This window comes from Marmota flaviventris, chromosome 4 (genome assembly GCF_047511675.1).
Source record: "Marmota flaviventris isolate mMarFla1 chromosome 4, mMarFla1.hap1, whole genome shotgun sequence".
Lineage (NCBI taxonomy): Eukaryota > Metazoa > Chordata > Mammalia > Rodentia > Sciuridae > Marmota > Marmota flaviventris.
Genome location: NC_092501.1, coordinates 83,421,951 through 83,439,902, shown reverse-complemented (window position 1 = coordinate 83,439,902; position 17,952 = coordinate 83,421,951). Strand labels below are relative to the sequence as shown.

Sequence of the window (17,952 nt, the reverse complement as noted above, 5' to 3'; positions counted from 1 at the left end):
CTCTCGTGGACAGACAGTTTCAGACCATGATCCATTTTACGGTGAGTTACTTACGTGGGGCACTTAGATCAACAGAATCATCCCGGAAGAAAATCTCACAGGGCTGTGTACTAAAGGACACTGTGAGACTTGCTGCTGTCGTCCTGGGAGTAAATCAAACACAGCCTGGCATTAATTTATTAGAACAGGTCTCAAAGGAATTGACTGGGAAAGATCAAGTTGTAAGTGAAAGTAAGAAACTATACCACATTTTGGTTATGTATCTAAAATAAAACGGTATTATCTACACACACTCAGCAAGATGCTATTTCTAAAATAGTGTTTTGCTGTGAGCATTTCTTAGATAAAACTCTCCTAACTGTCCTTTCCAAATAGTTGAATTGAACCATAAGTGTTTTGCATTCTTCTGGTTTGTCAGAGCACCTTAGAGATACATGAGGTGTACCTTAACAACATTTGTCTCAACTTCCTTTCTTAATGGCAAAGAATAATAAATGAGTTTGGTTCAAGACTCTTGGCAGTGGTAGAAAGCATTGGCATAAACATGAGGGGGACCTTCTTCTTTAGCCCCCAGAACTTGTTATGGGACCAACAGTGAAAAATCCAAGGGTAGGACTTTCTAAGTTCCAAAAGGTGGGATCACTTTATGAATTTTCCCCCTCTAAGGAGCATAATTAATGTAGTTTATGCTTTATTTATTTATTTATTTAAATTTTTTCCTATAGTTGAAAGATGGGGTTAAAATACCCATATGGTCAAGCCTACATTGTTTTCCTATATACTGGATATTAACAAACCACAAGAGTCTTCTGCTATGTTGGATTTACTGTGTGCATTGATATCTCCAGTTGAGGGGTTTTAAGTTTGTACAACAAGTTACAGTGGCTTTCAGCAACCACAACAACACCTTTACACGTGGTGTCCAATTTCCCTTATGTGACTCCAGTTCTGTTCCTAAGGCTGACCATTGAGAATCAGGAACCCCTGCCTCCTGTCAAGATGGGAATCGGCCCTTCCAGCTCAGAGGAGGGTTTCTAGGGACTGTCTAAAGAGGAGAGAGAATGGTTGAACTAGGCAGGTAGCAAGAGAGCGGCCTTTATTTACTTTCTTTTTAGATATTTATAATGATGCACCTATTTCACCATGACAAACTTAAGAAAGAGGTTGAAATGTTCCAAAGTAATTAAAACAATCAGATAATGATTCTAGATTTTGCTCCGATACCCAGAAGCATTTGTTTCCGGGCTTTCCGAAATCCCTTTGTACTATAATCCCAGGCCAGAGACCCAACTCTGAGGATCCCACTAAATCAGTTCTGGCCAATTTCCCCCCCACACCCCCCAAAAAAACAAATGGTAAAAGTAATGATGAGAAGCAGGAAAGGAACTTTAATCAAAATAGTCATATTGAAAAGACAAGTGAGATCAAGTGTCTCAGCCCTGTCTTCAGGGTGTTGACATGAGCTTTAGATTTAAATAGAGAAAGAATTGGGGCAGGGGGCAAAGGTGTGCATAATTGAGCAGCCTTGGTCAAACTGGTCTGGTTGTTCATTATCTTAGTTCTGGTTCTGTGTGAGGTTACTCTGGAGAAGTCCTTATTATCACTTGAGAAAACACTTCCCATTTGCTTTGCAGGGTATTTATTTTTCAGACCTGTGATCCTAGAAGTGGGTAATTCAGGTACCCTGAGATGACTGCTCCCGATGGGGAGGCAGTCTTATCATGGGGTGATCTGCTTGCCAGTTTCTTTGTTCTGGAAGGTGTAGGGCAATGACTGGAGACTTACAGGTGCTGCTCCAGAGGTCTGGAACAGGACATTGTGAAAGCTGGCAGTTGAATGTCCCTGTCAGGACTTCTTTAAAAAGGCAGCATCTTTAAGCCTCTGTTATATGTTTACCCATTTATATATCCTCTTTTCCCTCTTTCTTTGTCAGGGTGAAATAGGTGCATCATTATAAATATCTAAAAAGAAAGTAAATAAAGGCCCCTCTCCTGCTCCCTGCCTTGTTCATCATTTCATTCCTTCCTGGTAAATCCCTATTATTAGTTTCTTGGGTAATTTTGCAGAGGTGCTTTATCAGTAAGAGTGATTATGTTTTTTTGTACCACAGATTGGACCCAGGGGGCTCTTAACCACTGAATCACATCCCCAGCCCTTTCTATATTTTATTTTGAGACAGGGTCTTGCTTAAGTTGCTTAGGGTCTCACTAAGTTGCTAAGGTTGGCTTTGAACTTATGGTCCTCTGTCCTCAGCCTCTTGAGCCAGTGGGATCACAGGCATGCACAATGGTGCCCAGTGTGATTACGTATTTTGATTATCTATGTTTTTTACAAAGAATTTGCATATTGTACACAGTGTTCTGCATTGATTATTCCTGTTAATTTATCTCAGGGACATTTCCATCACAGTATATAGATGTATCACAAGGTATTATTGTCTGAAATATTTGCTATTCCAAATATTACTCCAGTACTTGAGATATCTGCAGATATTTCTAGGGCAAAGAAGAGGGGTAAATTCCCAGAAATGGAATGACTGAGTCCAGGCTAAATGCATTTGTATTTTTGATAAATTTTGCCAAATTAATGGCTCTAAATCTTTCTTTTCCCATGTCATCACCAACCAAAGGTAAGAAATTCTGATAAATGAAGAACATTCTTCCCATGTACTTACCAGTTTTAATATCTTATGAAGTTGAGTGCTGGGAGCCATTAGCCAAGTAGGTATGACAATTTCCTTGCCAGCGTACCCCATGTTGCAGTGACATTGAATGTAGGTGACCTTGCTCAAGGACCAGGGCGGATTAGGGTGTTCCCGGTTTAGGATAATCGGGTTTAGGGCGTTCCAGGTTTAAGATTATTCCTGCTGGGAATAGGGCGTATCCTGCTGCCTGAGTTCCCCTTGAGTTCTCAGGGGATTCAGACAGTATTTTTTGGGAGATAGAAGCCCAGTGGAGGTGGATTTGGGCAGAGAACGTGGATTTCCCCAGAACGTGATTGTAGAGTGCCGGTGTGAGTTCGGGAATAAAGAGTTGCTGTTTGAATCTACAAGGTGTGTGGTGGCTCGTGATTGTGTGCCCAGCCAGACTGCGGCATTTGTGCCCAGCCAGACTGCGGCAGTTGAGGGTACATTTGTATGTTTAAGGGCCATTGTATTTCTTTCTCTATGAACTGTTTATTATTATATTTTACCTGTTTTTCTATTGCTTTGTGGGCTTTTTCAACTTTTTTTTTTCTGATTTCTGGAAATATCCCAAATTTTCACTTTGCTCATTTGAGAGATTAACCCTTTGCTATGAAATCTTTATTTTTGCACATTTATACTGTGTTTATATTTTTCCTGCTAAGTCCATTTCATCTATGTTAAAATTCATAGTTCAGTATCATGAGTTTTGACAAAGGTATTTACTATATACTTGTTTTTTCAAATTTCCAAATAAATTTCCTATATATCTGAAATCTCCTTAAAACTTTCCAGTCAAAACCTCAATGGAAAGCCATTGCTTTGATTGACATAAATGTGCATAATGTGTCCTGTGTCCTCCTGTGCAGGGAAACAGGGACTGAGCTGCAGGGCATGTGCAGGTCAAAATGCCGTTTGGCATGTACTTAATGAACTTGGGGAGTAAGGGGGAGACTGAACATTCCTGGGAAGGAAAGATGTGAGAAAGAATAAGGAGAAGGTGTTCTTAACAAAAACCATAATGAAGAGAACAGACTCACCTCTTTTCAAAAATCTCACTATGTTCCAATATTCTATCTTTTCTGCTTTCCAGCTCCTGAATTTCTTCTAGAAGCCCTCTTTTGTAGGTATTTTTAATCCTATAGCATGTGGAAAGATAAAAAGAACATAGCATATGAGCTTTACTTGCTTGAGCAACTCTTCCTTGCCCTCTTAGATGGCAGGCTGGGCATCCTCTAATGATTGGTGATATGAAGAAACATGGTATGACACCACATCAGCAGCCTCCATGTGCAACCAGGCTGTTTCCTAGCACCTGAAAAGCATTACCAGAGGGGCTCAGGGTAGTGTATGTTAGCAGCTGGCAGCCCCCAAACTTCTCACTTTCCATGAAGGCTGCAACTCTGTTGGATGCATGTCCAGGCTATAGAAGTACTCTGACTATGGAGGGTAGATCTTTCCTGTGTTAGTCACAAAGAGCACTGAAGATTCATAGGACTGAGACGTGACTACTTATACCCTTTACTGCTGTGAAAACTGCTTGAGAATCTTGACGCTCAGGTTCTTATTCAGCTGTGTCCTTTTTCTGTACGTAAATCAAAGAACACTAGGGCTAGCTGTGCCGTTTTTAGCAATTATAATGGCAGACAGGAAGTCTGTAGTTACTGTAGCAGAGATCAATACATTTGATCTCAAATATACAGGTGACTCAAAGAGATGCTTTCCCTTTCTTTGTCAACTTGTTTGCAATGGGGCATTGTCAATAGTTGGGCATTCATCATTTATCCACTCATGGGTTCTTAAATATACTTCGTGAGTTATAATTAGATATCATCCTACTCCTCGTAAAGGAAAGGTGGCTGCTGACTTACACTGCCCAGCTCTGCCCTGCACCCCTCTGATAATGGTTCTAAGCTTCTAGAAAAACAGTATCTGGGTGGCACACAGAGCTGCGCACGTTACCTTCTCATAAAGATAAGGGACTTAGCTGGTGCAGTGACTCTTTGGGGGCTGAGGTAGAAGGTTGTCAAAGATATCAGTAAAAGTTCCTCTGAGGAAGTGAGTGGAACTGGTGTCTAGAGGAGATGGAGCAAGTAACTAAGGGAGAGGGGAAGAATATTCCAGATAGAAGGAATATACCCGGAAGCCCAGCAGTGGCAAAGTGTAGCTAGAGGAGATGGAAGACATGGGCACAAAATAGGCCATCGATGGCCCTTATAAAGATTTGGCCTTGTGGGCTGGGATTGTGGCTCAGCAGTAGAGCACTTGCCTAGCATGCGCAGGGCCCTGGGTTCGATCCTCAGCACCACATAAAAATAAATGAATGGAATAAAGGTAATGTGTCCAACTATAACTAAAACAATAAAAAAGAAACAAACAAACAAAAAAAGATTTGGCCTTGTCCCTGAAAGGAAGCCCAGCAGAGGCATCTATCAGGAATAGCTCACGAGCTACTGTATCAGCCATGGTTGTCTTTACCTCCAACCAAGTCTCATGGGAAAGTGCAAGAGACTTTAGGATATCAGTAAAACTTGGTGGCTTATAAATTTTGGTCTGGCCAACATGGGAAAGGATGGGAAGAAAAAAGAGGACTGATGGATTCGGAGAAATTAGAGATCAATGGTCAAGTTTTGGTACAAAAAAAGTTAAAAAATGTGATACCAGACTTAACAAGATAACATTATGCAAAAAATTAACAAACCTAAATGCTAATGTATACCTGAGGGAAAACGCTGTTTGCTGTGTATCTAAGAGGTGTGCTTCCATTTAAGGAATTTTCTAAGACACTTCTTAGAAAATGAAGCTATCATTCAACCCTCCCTCCAAAAACAATAATTTCCCTAATATTCTGATTCCAAAGCCTATGTCACTCTGCTCTCATTTTATTTTATCTTTTGTATTCCTTTCTGATCAAAGTAAAATAATGAATAAAATATAAACATACAGTTACTCTACCATGCTCCTCTCACAATTGACCCTGAGGGCTTATCTATTATTAAGAGTTGCCTGGGAATTACTTATGGAAGCAAGGAAGGAAAAATATTTAACAAAATGTGGCTTAGGTTTTGGAAAAGAGATATAAGACCATATTAAAGTTCATGGTTATTCATTATGAAAGAGCTCTACTTATTAGATGTTTATCTAAGGACATTTTTGGCCATCACAACCTGAAGAAAGGACAATAACAACAAAGGAGAGCTTTTGTAAGGCAGTTAAAGTAGAGGCACAGAATATATTTGCTGTGTATCTAAAATGAGTGACTTTGGGTTATGGAAGGAAAATATGGACATCTTCTAATACCTTGGAATGGATTCTATCAAATGGGGTATATTTCATTTATTCTTTTCCACAGAATAATGAACCAAATTATAGGCTTTCTGCATGAAAAATAGATAGACAACACTATGTGGAATGAAATTTCTTAACACTTTATATATCTATTATCTGAGTTAGAGTTCTATGTGATAAAGTGCTTTCATTTAATATGTAGATTTCTACATTAATATCAGATTTTTAAAGTGTATCATTTTATATGAAAAAGATATTAAAATGACATTGAACCACATTAGTTTCCACTATCATGTGTATTTGACACTTCTCAAACTCAGAACCACCCCTCACTGTAAATCATATAAATAGCTGAAAATTGGCTATTGTGGCTCAGAAAGCAACACCCCAAAATTTATCATTTTAGATGTCACATTGAGCAGCAAACCCAAGAAGGGCTTTCTCCCAAGTTCCCTTCTGCACCTAAAGATGAGATCTGCCTATAAGAAACAAAATTGCCTTAAAATCTTCATACTGAAATGTCATTAACCAAGGAGAATTAAAGCTCATAGCACAAAGGAAGAGACTGAAAATCAAACACCCTACCCAGAGTCCAAGGTACTTTGTCCCAAGTCTCTGTCTATTCTCTAGGCTCACTTTCTTCCTTAAAAACAATTTATTGACCCTCGAAAATTTCCTACAGCACCCCACTGACCTCTTTCCTAAGAAGGGCATTGTTTTAAGTTTCAACCATCCAGCCCTTCTTTGAACTTCATATTTTGTATGGCTCATATGAATATGTGCACACGTTAGTAAGTTTGTGTACCTTACCTTGTCTTAATCTGCCTATTATCAGTTTGTTTCAGTAGGCCAAATTACCAGCTTTCAGAGAAAAAGTCTGAATTTCTATATGCTGTACAGGAAGGACCTCTCAGATGATAGGTATCCCTCCGGCCACCACAATGTCTTCAGACTGCAGGAAGCTGCACCCCTGTGCAGCAGTTGGGAGACTATTCACAATGATAACTAGCATATATATAAGGCCTCTATAATTTGGTTCTTTATTCTGTGGAAAAGAATAATGGGACGATAGTTCTCTCAGCAGTTCCTGAGAAGCAGGGTCTGAAATCTCATCTCAAACAGAAAGAACAATGTCTGACCCACGTATTTTTTAGCCTTTCACTTTCAGCACAAGCGTCTTGCTTTTTCAAGTTCTCCCCATTGCACCACCTCCTCAGCAACCAGCTTTTCTTCTGTGACCTCTTGGGCTGGGCTCTAGATGGGGAGAGGTGTGTTTCAAGCACTTGTGCATTTCTTAATTGCTGAAAGAAATACTGCTCATTTTCAACAGTAATGATTCCTTTATCTCTCCACTGAAATTATATTTCATCTATATTACCAAATAAATAGGCATTTGTGGCCTTGACTAACAAGAAAACAACAACATAAAGACCACTGCTGTTTCTGTTTCTTTAAGAAAATGTCTCCTCAATAATATTTCATAAGAATATATTTATAATGGCAATATTGCAATGTGTAGAATTTAATGGTTCTAAGAAGTTAAACATAGCTTCAAAATGTTCCAAGATTCAAAAACTCATGGTTCAAGATTGACAGTGATATCCTTATTTTGTCTGTGTGTTTGTGTATGTGTGTGTGTATTTGAAGTTAATCAATACTTGATTCATCTAGCACCTAATGATAGCATCTAGCACCTAATCAATTACTTTGTTTACTTTGTTCCTCACCAATTATTTCTGGGAATCAAATTAAAAAGTTTTCAGATAGGATGCAGGTAAGGAGACAGGAAATACTACATGTTTTCCAAAGTTAAATTTTAACTGGACATTAAAATTGCCCTGGGTCAAGTTCTTAACAGTAAGCTTTCTTTTCCCTGAAAAAGAAGACACTTCAGACTAAATAATTAACTAATGCTTATTTTAACTTGTGAGTCTTCTGCATATTCTAGTTCCATATACACTCTACCTCTCCAGCACTCTAGCTCTGCTTCCAGGAACACTTTGGTATTCCTGGAATACCAAATTTGATGAATTATACCTCCAGGTGATGAATTTTTAGCACCTAGATTGAAAGTGTCTGAATAATGGGAGATGATTTATTTGGGAGTTTTTTTTTTTTTTTTCCCCTGTGCGAGGATGAAACCCAGGGCTGAAGCATGAGAGGTAAGTGCTTATCCCAGGCTCTGGGTAGTTTGTGGTTATTTATTTTGATACTGGGGATTGAACCCAGGGACACTTTACCATTGAACCATATCCCAGCCCTTTCAATTTTGAGATAGGGTCTTGCTAAGTTGCTTAGGACCTGTCTAAGTTGATGAGGACTGGCCTGGAACTTGTGATCCTCCTGCCTCAAACTTTCAAGCCATTGGGATTACAGGCATGTGCCACCTTGTGATTATTTTTAATAAACAAGATCACAGATCTATTAATACAAAGAAAGGTCCATAAGTGTTCATTAAATTAGAAACTTTATCTCTTCACATGGCAAAGTTTATCAAAATGTTTATATTTCAAAAAAGGAATGAGACTTGGGCCATGGAGATATTCCAGGAATTGTAAATCCACAGACATTTGTTTTGTTCTCATCCCTGAAGACTTGTATTTACATTCAAGGGGTTAGGACCCACAATCTTTCCCTGTCATATTTCAAGGAAAATTTGTTGACATTAAGGAGCAAAGTTTCCCTCCTCTCTCTCTCGAGGGGCTGGAGGATGGATGCCCCTCTCCAACACAAACTCCCAGATTCCTATTTTTGGCTTTCTCTCCATGGTATGAACTTGGTACTTTCAGGCTATTCCACCCATTCCTTACTGCATTACCCAGAAGGGTGAAAATCAGGGCCAGGAGAACTAATGTGGCTACCTACTGCTGTGGGTAAGTAATGAGTGTCCATTGCTGCCCCTGAAACTTCATGTCCACTTTCAGGATAATACCAATGTATCAGTACCTTTGCCCCACTCCCATAGCTAACTTTGGTTAATACTAATATGAAGGGAGTTCTTCAAATGTTTCTTAGACTCTCAGGCAAGATAATTCTTTTTGAAGGTGGAATGAATGAAGAGATCATATATGGACACACAGTGAGAGAAGAAGGGTGGGAAGGAGAGGAGAGCAAGGCAAGTAGAAGGGAGAGGGGAGAAGGAGAGAGGGAAGAAAACATGGTATATATTTTCTGGAAATGCTGGGAAAGATTCAGTTCTCCACTTTGGGCTCCACAAATAATTCTGTATTTCCTGATACATAGAGAAATTCAGGAAGAATTAAATGTTAAAAAACAAAATTAATATTATTCCATTCAGTATATGCCTCATTAATGAGTTTGAAATTTGTTTTAGAATTTTGTTGTTCATGTTACAGAATATGTGTAATAATTCATATTATAAACAAACTGCTTCTGTTTTAAAGCTGTGTAATTCCATAAATCCTTTACCTTAATATTAGGGATTATATATAGTTTAAAGTGCCTTCCACCTCTGCCACCCCAGCCCTTAATGGACTTGGTTGAAATAAATTGAGAAACTCTAAACCAACATTTAAATATTTGGGGGAAACTATATTTGAGAGGGTTTTACTCCATTTTTTTTCAAAGTAAAGAATGTTTTTCCATTGAGTATTTACCTCTTACTATTATTTTTAGTTTTTAATCTGTGATCCTCTGATTTGGTTTTGACTCCAATAAATTAGATAAAATTGAAGTCACACTTCAAAAGAGAAAAGAAATGGGTCAGTGTTTGGAAAAAAATCGTGAGTGCGGTAATATCACCACAAATTTCATATTCCCTCCTGTGCACTTTCCTTCCATGTTTTTTCCCATTTAAATTGATTGCCAGTAAATCTCCAGTGGCAAGAAAGCAGAAGACAATTTCTTTCTTAAAAACCTTGTGACATTTCATATGCATAAAGGGATACTCAGTGTGGTTTGAAAGATATATACATAATTGAAAAAGGGTAGTTGAGCATGCCAATAAACTTTTTGGCTACTACTTCTTTTTTCAACTTACAATTTCCAGAAAAAATTTTGAATCAGGCAGGTAGTAGGGACTAACAAAAAACCCATCCAGAAGTGTGGAAAACTCAGAACCATATTGATCTGCAAAGAAACAGAAATAAAGAATGATTAAAGAAGAATCTTTGCCTTTGTCAACACTGAGTGCCTGTACAGCTATCCATTTCCTCCCCTCCACCACAACTGTCAATGCCAGAAAAGATATGGAGGCAGTTGTAAGAAACTGAGAACTGCTAAATCAACACAGATGTGTAAAAACTAAAGATGGTATTAACAAATTTATTTCAATGTGTTCTAAAATCAAGCAATCAAATAAATATTTTGACCAAGTAGGTTTCTATCCCAGGTATGTGAGGATGGGTCAGTATTATCTTACTAAGCAATACAACTTTAACTGCTATGTTATATGTAAAACAATTTTGCCATTGTATTCCCTGAGAGAATTCACTCTTCCTTTTGCCTAGCACATTAAATGGTTGTTGACTGATTATGTTAGTTCAATTAGAGACTATGTGAGTTGAGACTCAGTAAGGCTCTCTCTATCTCTCTGTCCCTCGTTTGCCTTTTGACTTGCCAAGGTTTTTTTTTTTCAACTGAGTACCTGCTGTTGCAAGTCTCAGTCTCTAATATTTGTCTCCTGATTTTTCTCAGTACTCTGTTATTCTCATGTGTTAGTTTCCTACCTTATGCTGTCCCAGAATTTGCCAAATGGACAGAAGGGGAAGCTGAGTGCCTGAGGTCTCCCAATCATCTGTCAGAACATCTTCAGGGTCTGTGGTTCTATCAGTTTTGGTATTTGCTATTTCTTGTGGATTTTTTTCAATTTATATTTATTGTTATGTAGAGTTGCTCACAAAATCCTCTTAACACATTTGCAATATTCGTATTAATTTGGTTTAACCAAGAGAAAGACACCATGACAGGTTTACAGGAACAAGATTTTCATTGGCAGAGAAGACCTTCAGACCATATTGCCAGACGGACACCTATGGAAGGAGAGAGGCTAGGAGAAGGTAGAGAAGGAGAACCTGGGATTTTAGCAGTGTCAAGAAATGTTTAGTTAGCCTGATAGGGACAGAGTCACCAAGGAGACCCATCTTAGTATCCCCATGTCTCAGTCATTGCCTAGGAACATCCTGTGGGGATGCTGGCCTTGATATGAATATGGTGTGACTCCAGAGGGACAGGAGCTAGGGCCAGCAGTCAGGAATACTGACATTGATACACTGACCATTGGTAATGGTGTTTTCTCTTATTCTTTCTTAAGAGCCTTGTTTAGAGGGTCATCAATTTTATGAATCTTTTCAAAGCATCAAATCTGGTCTTTGTTGATTCTGCATTGGTTTCCTATTCATTGATCTCTTGTCTTTATTTCCTGTTTTTAGTTTTCTGAGGTTTGATTCTTTTTTTTTTTGATCCAGGGATTGAGCTCAGGGGCACTCAACCACTAAGCCACATCCCCAGCCCTCTTTTGTATTTTATTAGAGACAGGGTCTCACTGAGTTGCTTAGCACCTCACTGTTGCTGAGGCTGGTTTTGAACTTGTGATCCTCCTTAGTCTCCTGAGCCACTAGGATTATAGGTATGCACCACCACACCTGGCTGGAGGTTTGATTCTTTTTTCTAGCTCTTGGAGTTGGAAGCTTAAGTTGATTTTTTTCAGGCTTTCTTTTAATATATGCATTTCATACTACAATTTTCCCTATTAGAAATGATTCAGCCAGATAATACCAGTTGATTACATATTTTTCTTTAAATAACTTCTTTTTGGTTCTTTGTCAAATGTATCTGTATTTTCTCCTTCAGTGTCTTTTAAAATTTGCATATTTTCCTTTTAAATTACTTTAATTATCATTTTCAGATGGCATTTTAATTTCTCATTCTTAATCTACTGTGCTATAATCTGACTTTTTAAAGAATCTTTATATCTTCAGTAGGGTAATTTTTCTTTTGTAAGAGTATATTGTACCTGGAAAAGTACAATATACTGTGAATGGCTTTATAATTACTTTTTGGGAGGAATTCAAGACATTTCCCCAAAACCCACATGAATTTTCATTTGATTGTATTGGTTTGGGATTCTTCAGCTGGGAGGAAGGTGTCTTTTTCTTATAAAGACTTACAGCCCAGGAACCAAACAGATGACAAATATTATTACTTTTTGTCTTTGAATTTTCTTGTCTCCTTTCAAGAAGGGGCAACACTTTGTGGCTCCTGAATTACTGTAGAGTCTCTCTTTTATAACCCCGATAGGCCCCCCAAACACTACATCCTATCCCAATGAGATTGTTGAAATAGAGTGTTCTGTCTCCCAGTCTTACATCAGTATTTAATACACCCTGGACAGTCAATGTCACCTCAAGTTTCTGCTCTGTCTTTGAGTCTGAGAAGGACTAGTCAGAGGATTGGATGAGTCATGAGGAATACCAAAAATCCTAAGAAAACAGGGCTAGGGCAGTGTGGAATTGAGAAAGTAGAAATTCAAGCTGCGAGATCCAGTTCTCAATGGATTTGATTGTAAGTGATTCATTGTAACTTTTGCAAAATCAATTTTAGAAAAATGATAAAGGCAAAACCAAATTTTAATGATTTAGGTGAAAATATTCAGGTAAGAGAAGGAAATTAAAGGGATACAAATAGGAAAAGAAGAGCTCAAATTATCTCTGTTTGCTAATGGCAGGATTCTATATTTAGAAGATGCAAAAAACTCCACTAGAAGACTTCTAAAATTCTTCACCAAAGTAGGAGGGTACAAGATCAGCACGCAAATCAATTGTGTTCCTATACTCCAATAAAGAATCTCCTGAAAAAAGAAATTAGGAAAACTATCCCATTCACAATAGTCTCAAAAATATACTCTAACAAAGGAGGTAAAGGATATCTACAATGAAATGATAGAACTCTAAAGAAAGAAATTGAAGAAAACCTTAGAAGATGGAAAGACCTCCCATGTTCTTAGAGAGGCAGACCTAACATTGTCAAAATGTCCATACTACCACAAGTTCTATATAGATTCAGTGCAATTACCATCAAAATTCCAATGACATTATTCACAGAAATAGAAAAAGCAGTTCTGAAATTCATTGGGAAAAATAAGAGACCCAGAATAGCCAAATAATCATTATCAAAAAAGAGCAAAGCTGAAGGCATCACCATACCAGACCTCAAAATATACTGAAGAGTTATAATAAAAAAAAAACAGCATGGTACTGGCACCAAAACATAAGAAGACCACTGGAATAGAATAGAAGAAACAGAGACAAACTCACATAAATACAGTTATCTAATACTAAACAAAGAGAAATGTATGTTTACATTTTTAACAAATGGTCTTGGGAAAACTGGAAATCCATATGAAGAAGAATTAAATATGATCCCTATCTCTCACTCTGCATAAAACTCAACTCAAGGTGTATCAAAAATCTAGGAATTAGCTGGGCGTGGTGGCACATGCCTGCAATCCCAACTGCTCAGGAGGCTGAGACTGGAGGATCGCAAGTTCAAAGCCAGCCTTATGAAAAGCAAGGTGCTAAGCAACTCATTGAGACCCTGTCTCTAAATAAAATACAAAATAGGGCTGGGAATGTGGCTCAGTGGTCAAGTGCCCCTGAGTTCAATTCTCAGTACAAAAAAAATCTAGGAATTAGAACAGAAACCCTGCAATTACATGTTGGCACAGGAACCGATCTCCTTAACACAAGTCCTAAAGTACAAGAAATAAAATAAAAAAGTAATAAGTGGGATGGTATCAAATTAAAAAATTTCCACACAAGTGAAGGAAACAAGAGCATGAGAACATGGGAGAATATCTTTGCCACCTGCTTCTCAGATAAGGGTATTAAGAACCTGGATATACAAAGAACTCAAAAAACAAAAAAACAAAGCAAAACTAAACTAAACAGATACTTCTCAAAAGAAGAAACACAAATGGCAAACAAATTGTTCAACATCTCTAGCAATTAGAGAAATGCAAATTAAAACTACATTGAAATTTCATATTACTCCAGACAGAATGACAATTATCAAGAAGACAAATAATGAATGTTGGTGAGGATGTGGGGGGAAAGGTACACTCATATATTTTTGGTGGGACTTTAAATTAGAGCAATACTCTGGAAAATAGTAAGGATATTCCTCAAAAATTTAGGAATAGAACCACTATATGACCTAGTTATCCCACTCCTCAGTATATAACCAAAAGACTTAAAATCAGCCTGTTATGACACAGCCACATCAATCTTTATAGCAGCACAATCCACAGTAGCCAAACTATGGAACCAGTCTAGGTGTCCTTCAACAGGTGAATGATGAACAAAATATGGTATATACACACACAATGGAATTTGCTCATCCATAAATAAGAATGAAATCATGGCATTTTCTGCTAAATAGATGGAACTGGAGACTATCATGCTAAGTGAAATAAGCCAGTCCCATAAAGTCAAAGGTTGAAAGTTTTTTTCTGATATGTGAAAACTAATCTTAAATAAAGGGTTGGTGGGGGAGGGGAAAGAAAGAGAGACAGTAAAAAAAAGGAGAGGCAATTTCATCAAAATAAAGATCAGTGGAGTAGACAAAGAGGGTGGAGAAAGGGGAAGGAGGAATGGGGGAAAAGAAAGAACAGTGGAATGAATCTAACCAAACTTTCATATGTACATATATGAATATAGAATAGTGAATCCCAGCATCAAGTATGTCCTCAAGACAGTAATTTAAAAAAATCTATATATAAATTACAGAAAGATCAGTGGAAAGAGGGAAGGGAACAGGAGAAGGGAGAGAGGAGAAGGGGGGAAGTTCTGTGGAGTGAATTAAAGAAAATTATATTCTATGCATTTGTGATTATGTCAAAATGTATCATAATGTTATACAGAATTTAAAAAACTAGAGCAAATATCCTTGAAATCATTATCCCAATCAAGAACATATCTACCATCCCCATAACTTCCCTTATGCTCCTGATTAAATGCCAGTTCTTGCCAAACCTATACAATTTGTTTCTTCTTTCTTCTTTCTCTTCTTTCTTCCTTCTCTTTCTTTTTATTTCTTTCTTGGGCTACTTTATTTCTCTCAAAATCATTATTTTGAGATTCATCAATGATGTTAGATGTGTCAATAATTTCTTCCTTTTTATCTCTGAATAATATTCTATGGTATGGTATGTGATTATTCATTCACCCATTTATGGACATATGGGTTGTTTCCAGTTTGTATCAAGTTCACCTATAATTCCCATATCATGGAATTCTGTGATTCACTTTATAATAATGTGGTCTAATCCCTATGCCTACAAGAGGCATAAACACAGTAGAATTTAAAAATATATAAAAAAGCATAACATTTTTAGAATATGCTCTGAAGTTTCATATAAGTAAAATAACAGCTTCCATGTAGGTTTAAAATATTTAGAAGTTTAGACTATGTATTCTATTTTGAGAACTGAAGAATGGCTATTCTAAATATTTTAAATAATAATAATTTCCTAATTCCATGCATGTGCTACCAAGTACAAATAATTTGAGCACGTAGCATATTACATGAGAAATATAATTACAATATTAGCTATTTTAGATGATTCAGCCATTACTATCGCTTATATACACAAAAAAACACAAATTTGGGGAAAAGTGGTTGATTTGGATAGTTTAAAATAATAAGATTTTGGATATAATATTTTTTTATAAGTAATTCAGAATTTAGTTGAATCAGTAACTACTTCTCATTACACTTATTTTTATCTTTTTTTCCTAAATAATTTTGGAAGTTGTTAGCATCAGTTCACATTGTTAGTGAGGATCAATTTTCATGCAGAATATAAAGACACTCACAGTTGGTAGGACTAACCTGTCCTGTCATTTCAGGAGCAACAGAGAAGATGGGCCAGAAGAAAGAATAAACTGAGAAAAACAGCATCCAGCTTATTATGCTTCCCCAAATTGCCACATGACTAAACTGCAGAAAGAAGAGAACCACAGAGGCATGAGTTTTTCTATTTAAAATGGGGGAGGGTGGTAATTATATCAACTAACAAAATACATTTGTTCATCTCAGATGTTTTCATGAGAAAATATCAATAATCGTTCAATTACTTAAAATTTGGGGTTTTGTTTCTCACATTCTTTTCAGAATATTTTGCTGCAGAAACAAGGAACCACTGGTTAATGTATCTTAAACAATGGTACCCCAGTTACCTAAGCCAAGTGACATTCTGTGTCTTCAGTGAAAACGGCCAACTCTCAGTCCATACAAGTGATGGGTGACTTATTGAGGCTATCTGCTTTTGTCTATTTTTAATACAGAGCTTTTCCAGTAAAGGTAAAATATTTGAACAGAAATCAGGAAGAGATCTTTTAAAAATGACCAAATCATTCTTGTTCTGTACAAGTAGCTCTGAGACAATGACAGACATTGTGACATTGACTGAATGATGCACATTAGCCTCATAGAGATAACTGGATGAAAGATCACTGCCAATGTCTGGGTCTGGGAACTTGTGCCAAATTCTATAATGGGCTCAAGTGCTCTCATCCTGTTAGGTAGTGCTTGTTGCTTAATTATGTTCAAACAACAAATGTAACAGTGGAAAAGACCAGTCTGCTGGTTCTCAGAGTGTTGGTTGCTATGTGTTTGTAAGTTATCTTCAAAATCAACTTTTCACATTCTTTTAAAAGGTAACCTATTAGTTAAATGATTCCTCTCTCTGGTTAAAGTAAACAGAACTGGTCTCCAGAAAGGGTCTTCCTGTGATCATAAAGATGATTAAAGATGATTTCCACATAAAGATGGTGGAAAAGAGGATCAGGCGAAAACTGGGAACTTTGAAACTTAAAAAACAGCAATGCAGGGGCTGGGGTTATGGCTCAATGGTAGAGTGCTTGCCTAGCATGTGTGAGGCACTGGGTTTGATCCCGAGCACCGCATAAAGATAAATAAATAAAATGAAGGTATTGTATCCATCTACAACTAAAATAAATAAATACATACATACAACAATGCATCTTCATAATGGTTCCCTTGTAATTGACACAATGCATTAGTTGTAGTGATAGGCACTTCGGTATGGTTTAGTATGGGTTCCTGATGGGACGCGGGAGTGGTCGCAAGCCACCATGTTGCTCTTGAGAGGCATTTTGCTACTTCTCTGCCCTGCTTAGTTCTTGCACCTAAATGTGACTTCCAGTATCCTCCTCTTCCCCAACAAGAAGCCCCAGAACACCTACTCCATCATCTCCACAGGGTAGGCAACCAATGCCTTCTCTTCTTTTTTTCTTTACCACACTCCTTCTTAACCTCAATGGGAGGTAGAGAGCAGGAACATGGGGCAACACAGGCGACAAGAAAGTCCCCCCTTTTTTGCTACTTTTGCTATGGACTTTAAATAAACAAGTAAACAAAGAAATATTTATGAATAAAAAAAGTGAGATTCAGTATGTACAGACATAAGTGATCCTAAACCTAGAAAACATTCTTTATTGGAGAGGATTTGACAATTAGAACGAGAAATAGAAAATAATTGTTTCTATATTTACATAATGGTTAAGGTGGTATAATAACATGCATTTGTATGTTTTATGAGCTGCTAATGTAATATGTTTTTTCATAACCGAATGTCAAGATCCAGTTGGAAATACTGTTGTGGTCAGAACTCCAGATTGATTACATCAGAGAATGTGTGATACACTACATCATCTTAGCTCTTAAAAGGTGACAAGCTAGCTGGGTACAGGGGCGCATGCCTGCAATCCCAGTGGCTCAAGAGACTGAGACTGGAGGATCATGAATTCAAAGTCAGTCTCAGCAATGGTGAGGCGCTAAGCAACTCAGTGAGACCCTGTCTCTAAATTTTAAAAAAATACAAAATAGGGCTAGGGATGTGGCTTGGTCGAGTGCCCCTGAGTTTAATCCTTGGTACAAAAAAAAAAAAAAAAAAGTTACAAGCTAATATAAATTCATTTCCTCTCAAAAAATCTTTGTTT

General features: G+C 37.4%; 1 protein-coding gene across 1 annotated transcript in view; it reads right to left on the bottom strand.

Annotated features, from left to right (window-relative positions):
• The window catches only part of LOC114097622 (phospholipid-transporting ATPase IB-like), a 155,435-nt gene that overhangs the window by 15,346 nt on the left and 122,137 nt on the right, over positions 1 to 17,952 (bottom strand). The window contains 4 exon segments of the mRNA XM_071611730.1: positions 55 to 143; positions 3,724 to 3,822; positions 9,972 to 10,060; positions 15,821 to 15,928. Of these exon segments, the coding sequence (XP_071467831.1) occupies positions 55 to 143; positions 3,724 to 3,822; positions 9,972 to 10,060; positions 15,821 to 15,928 (385 nt within the window).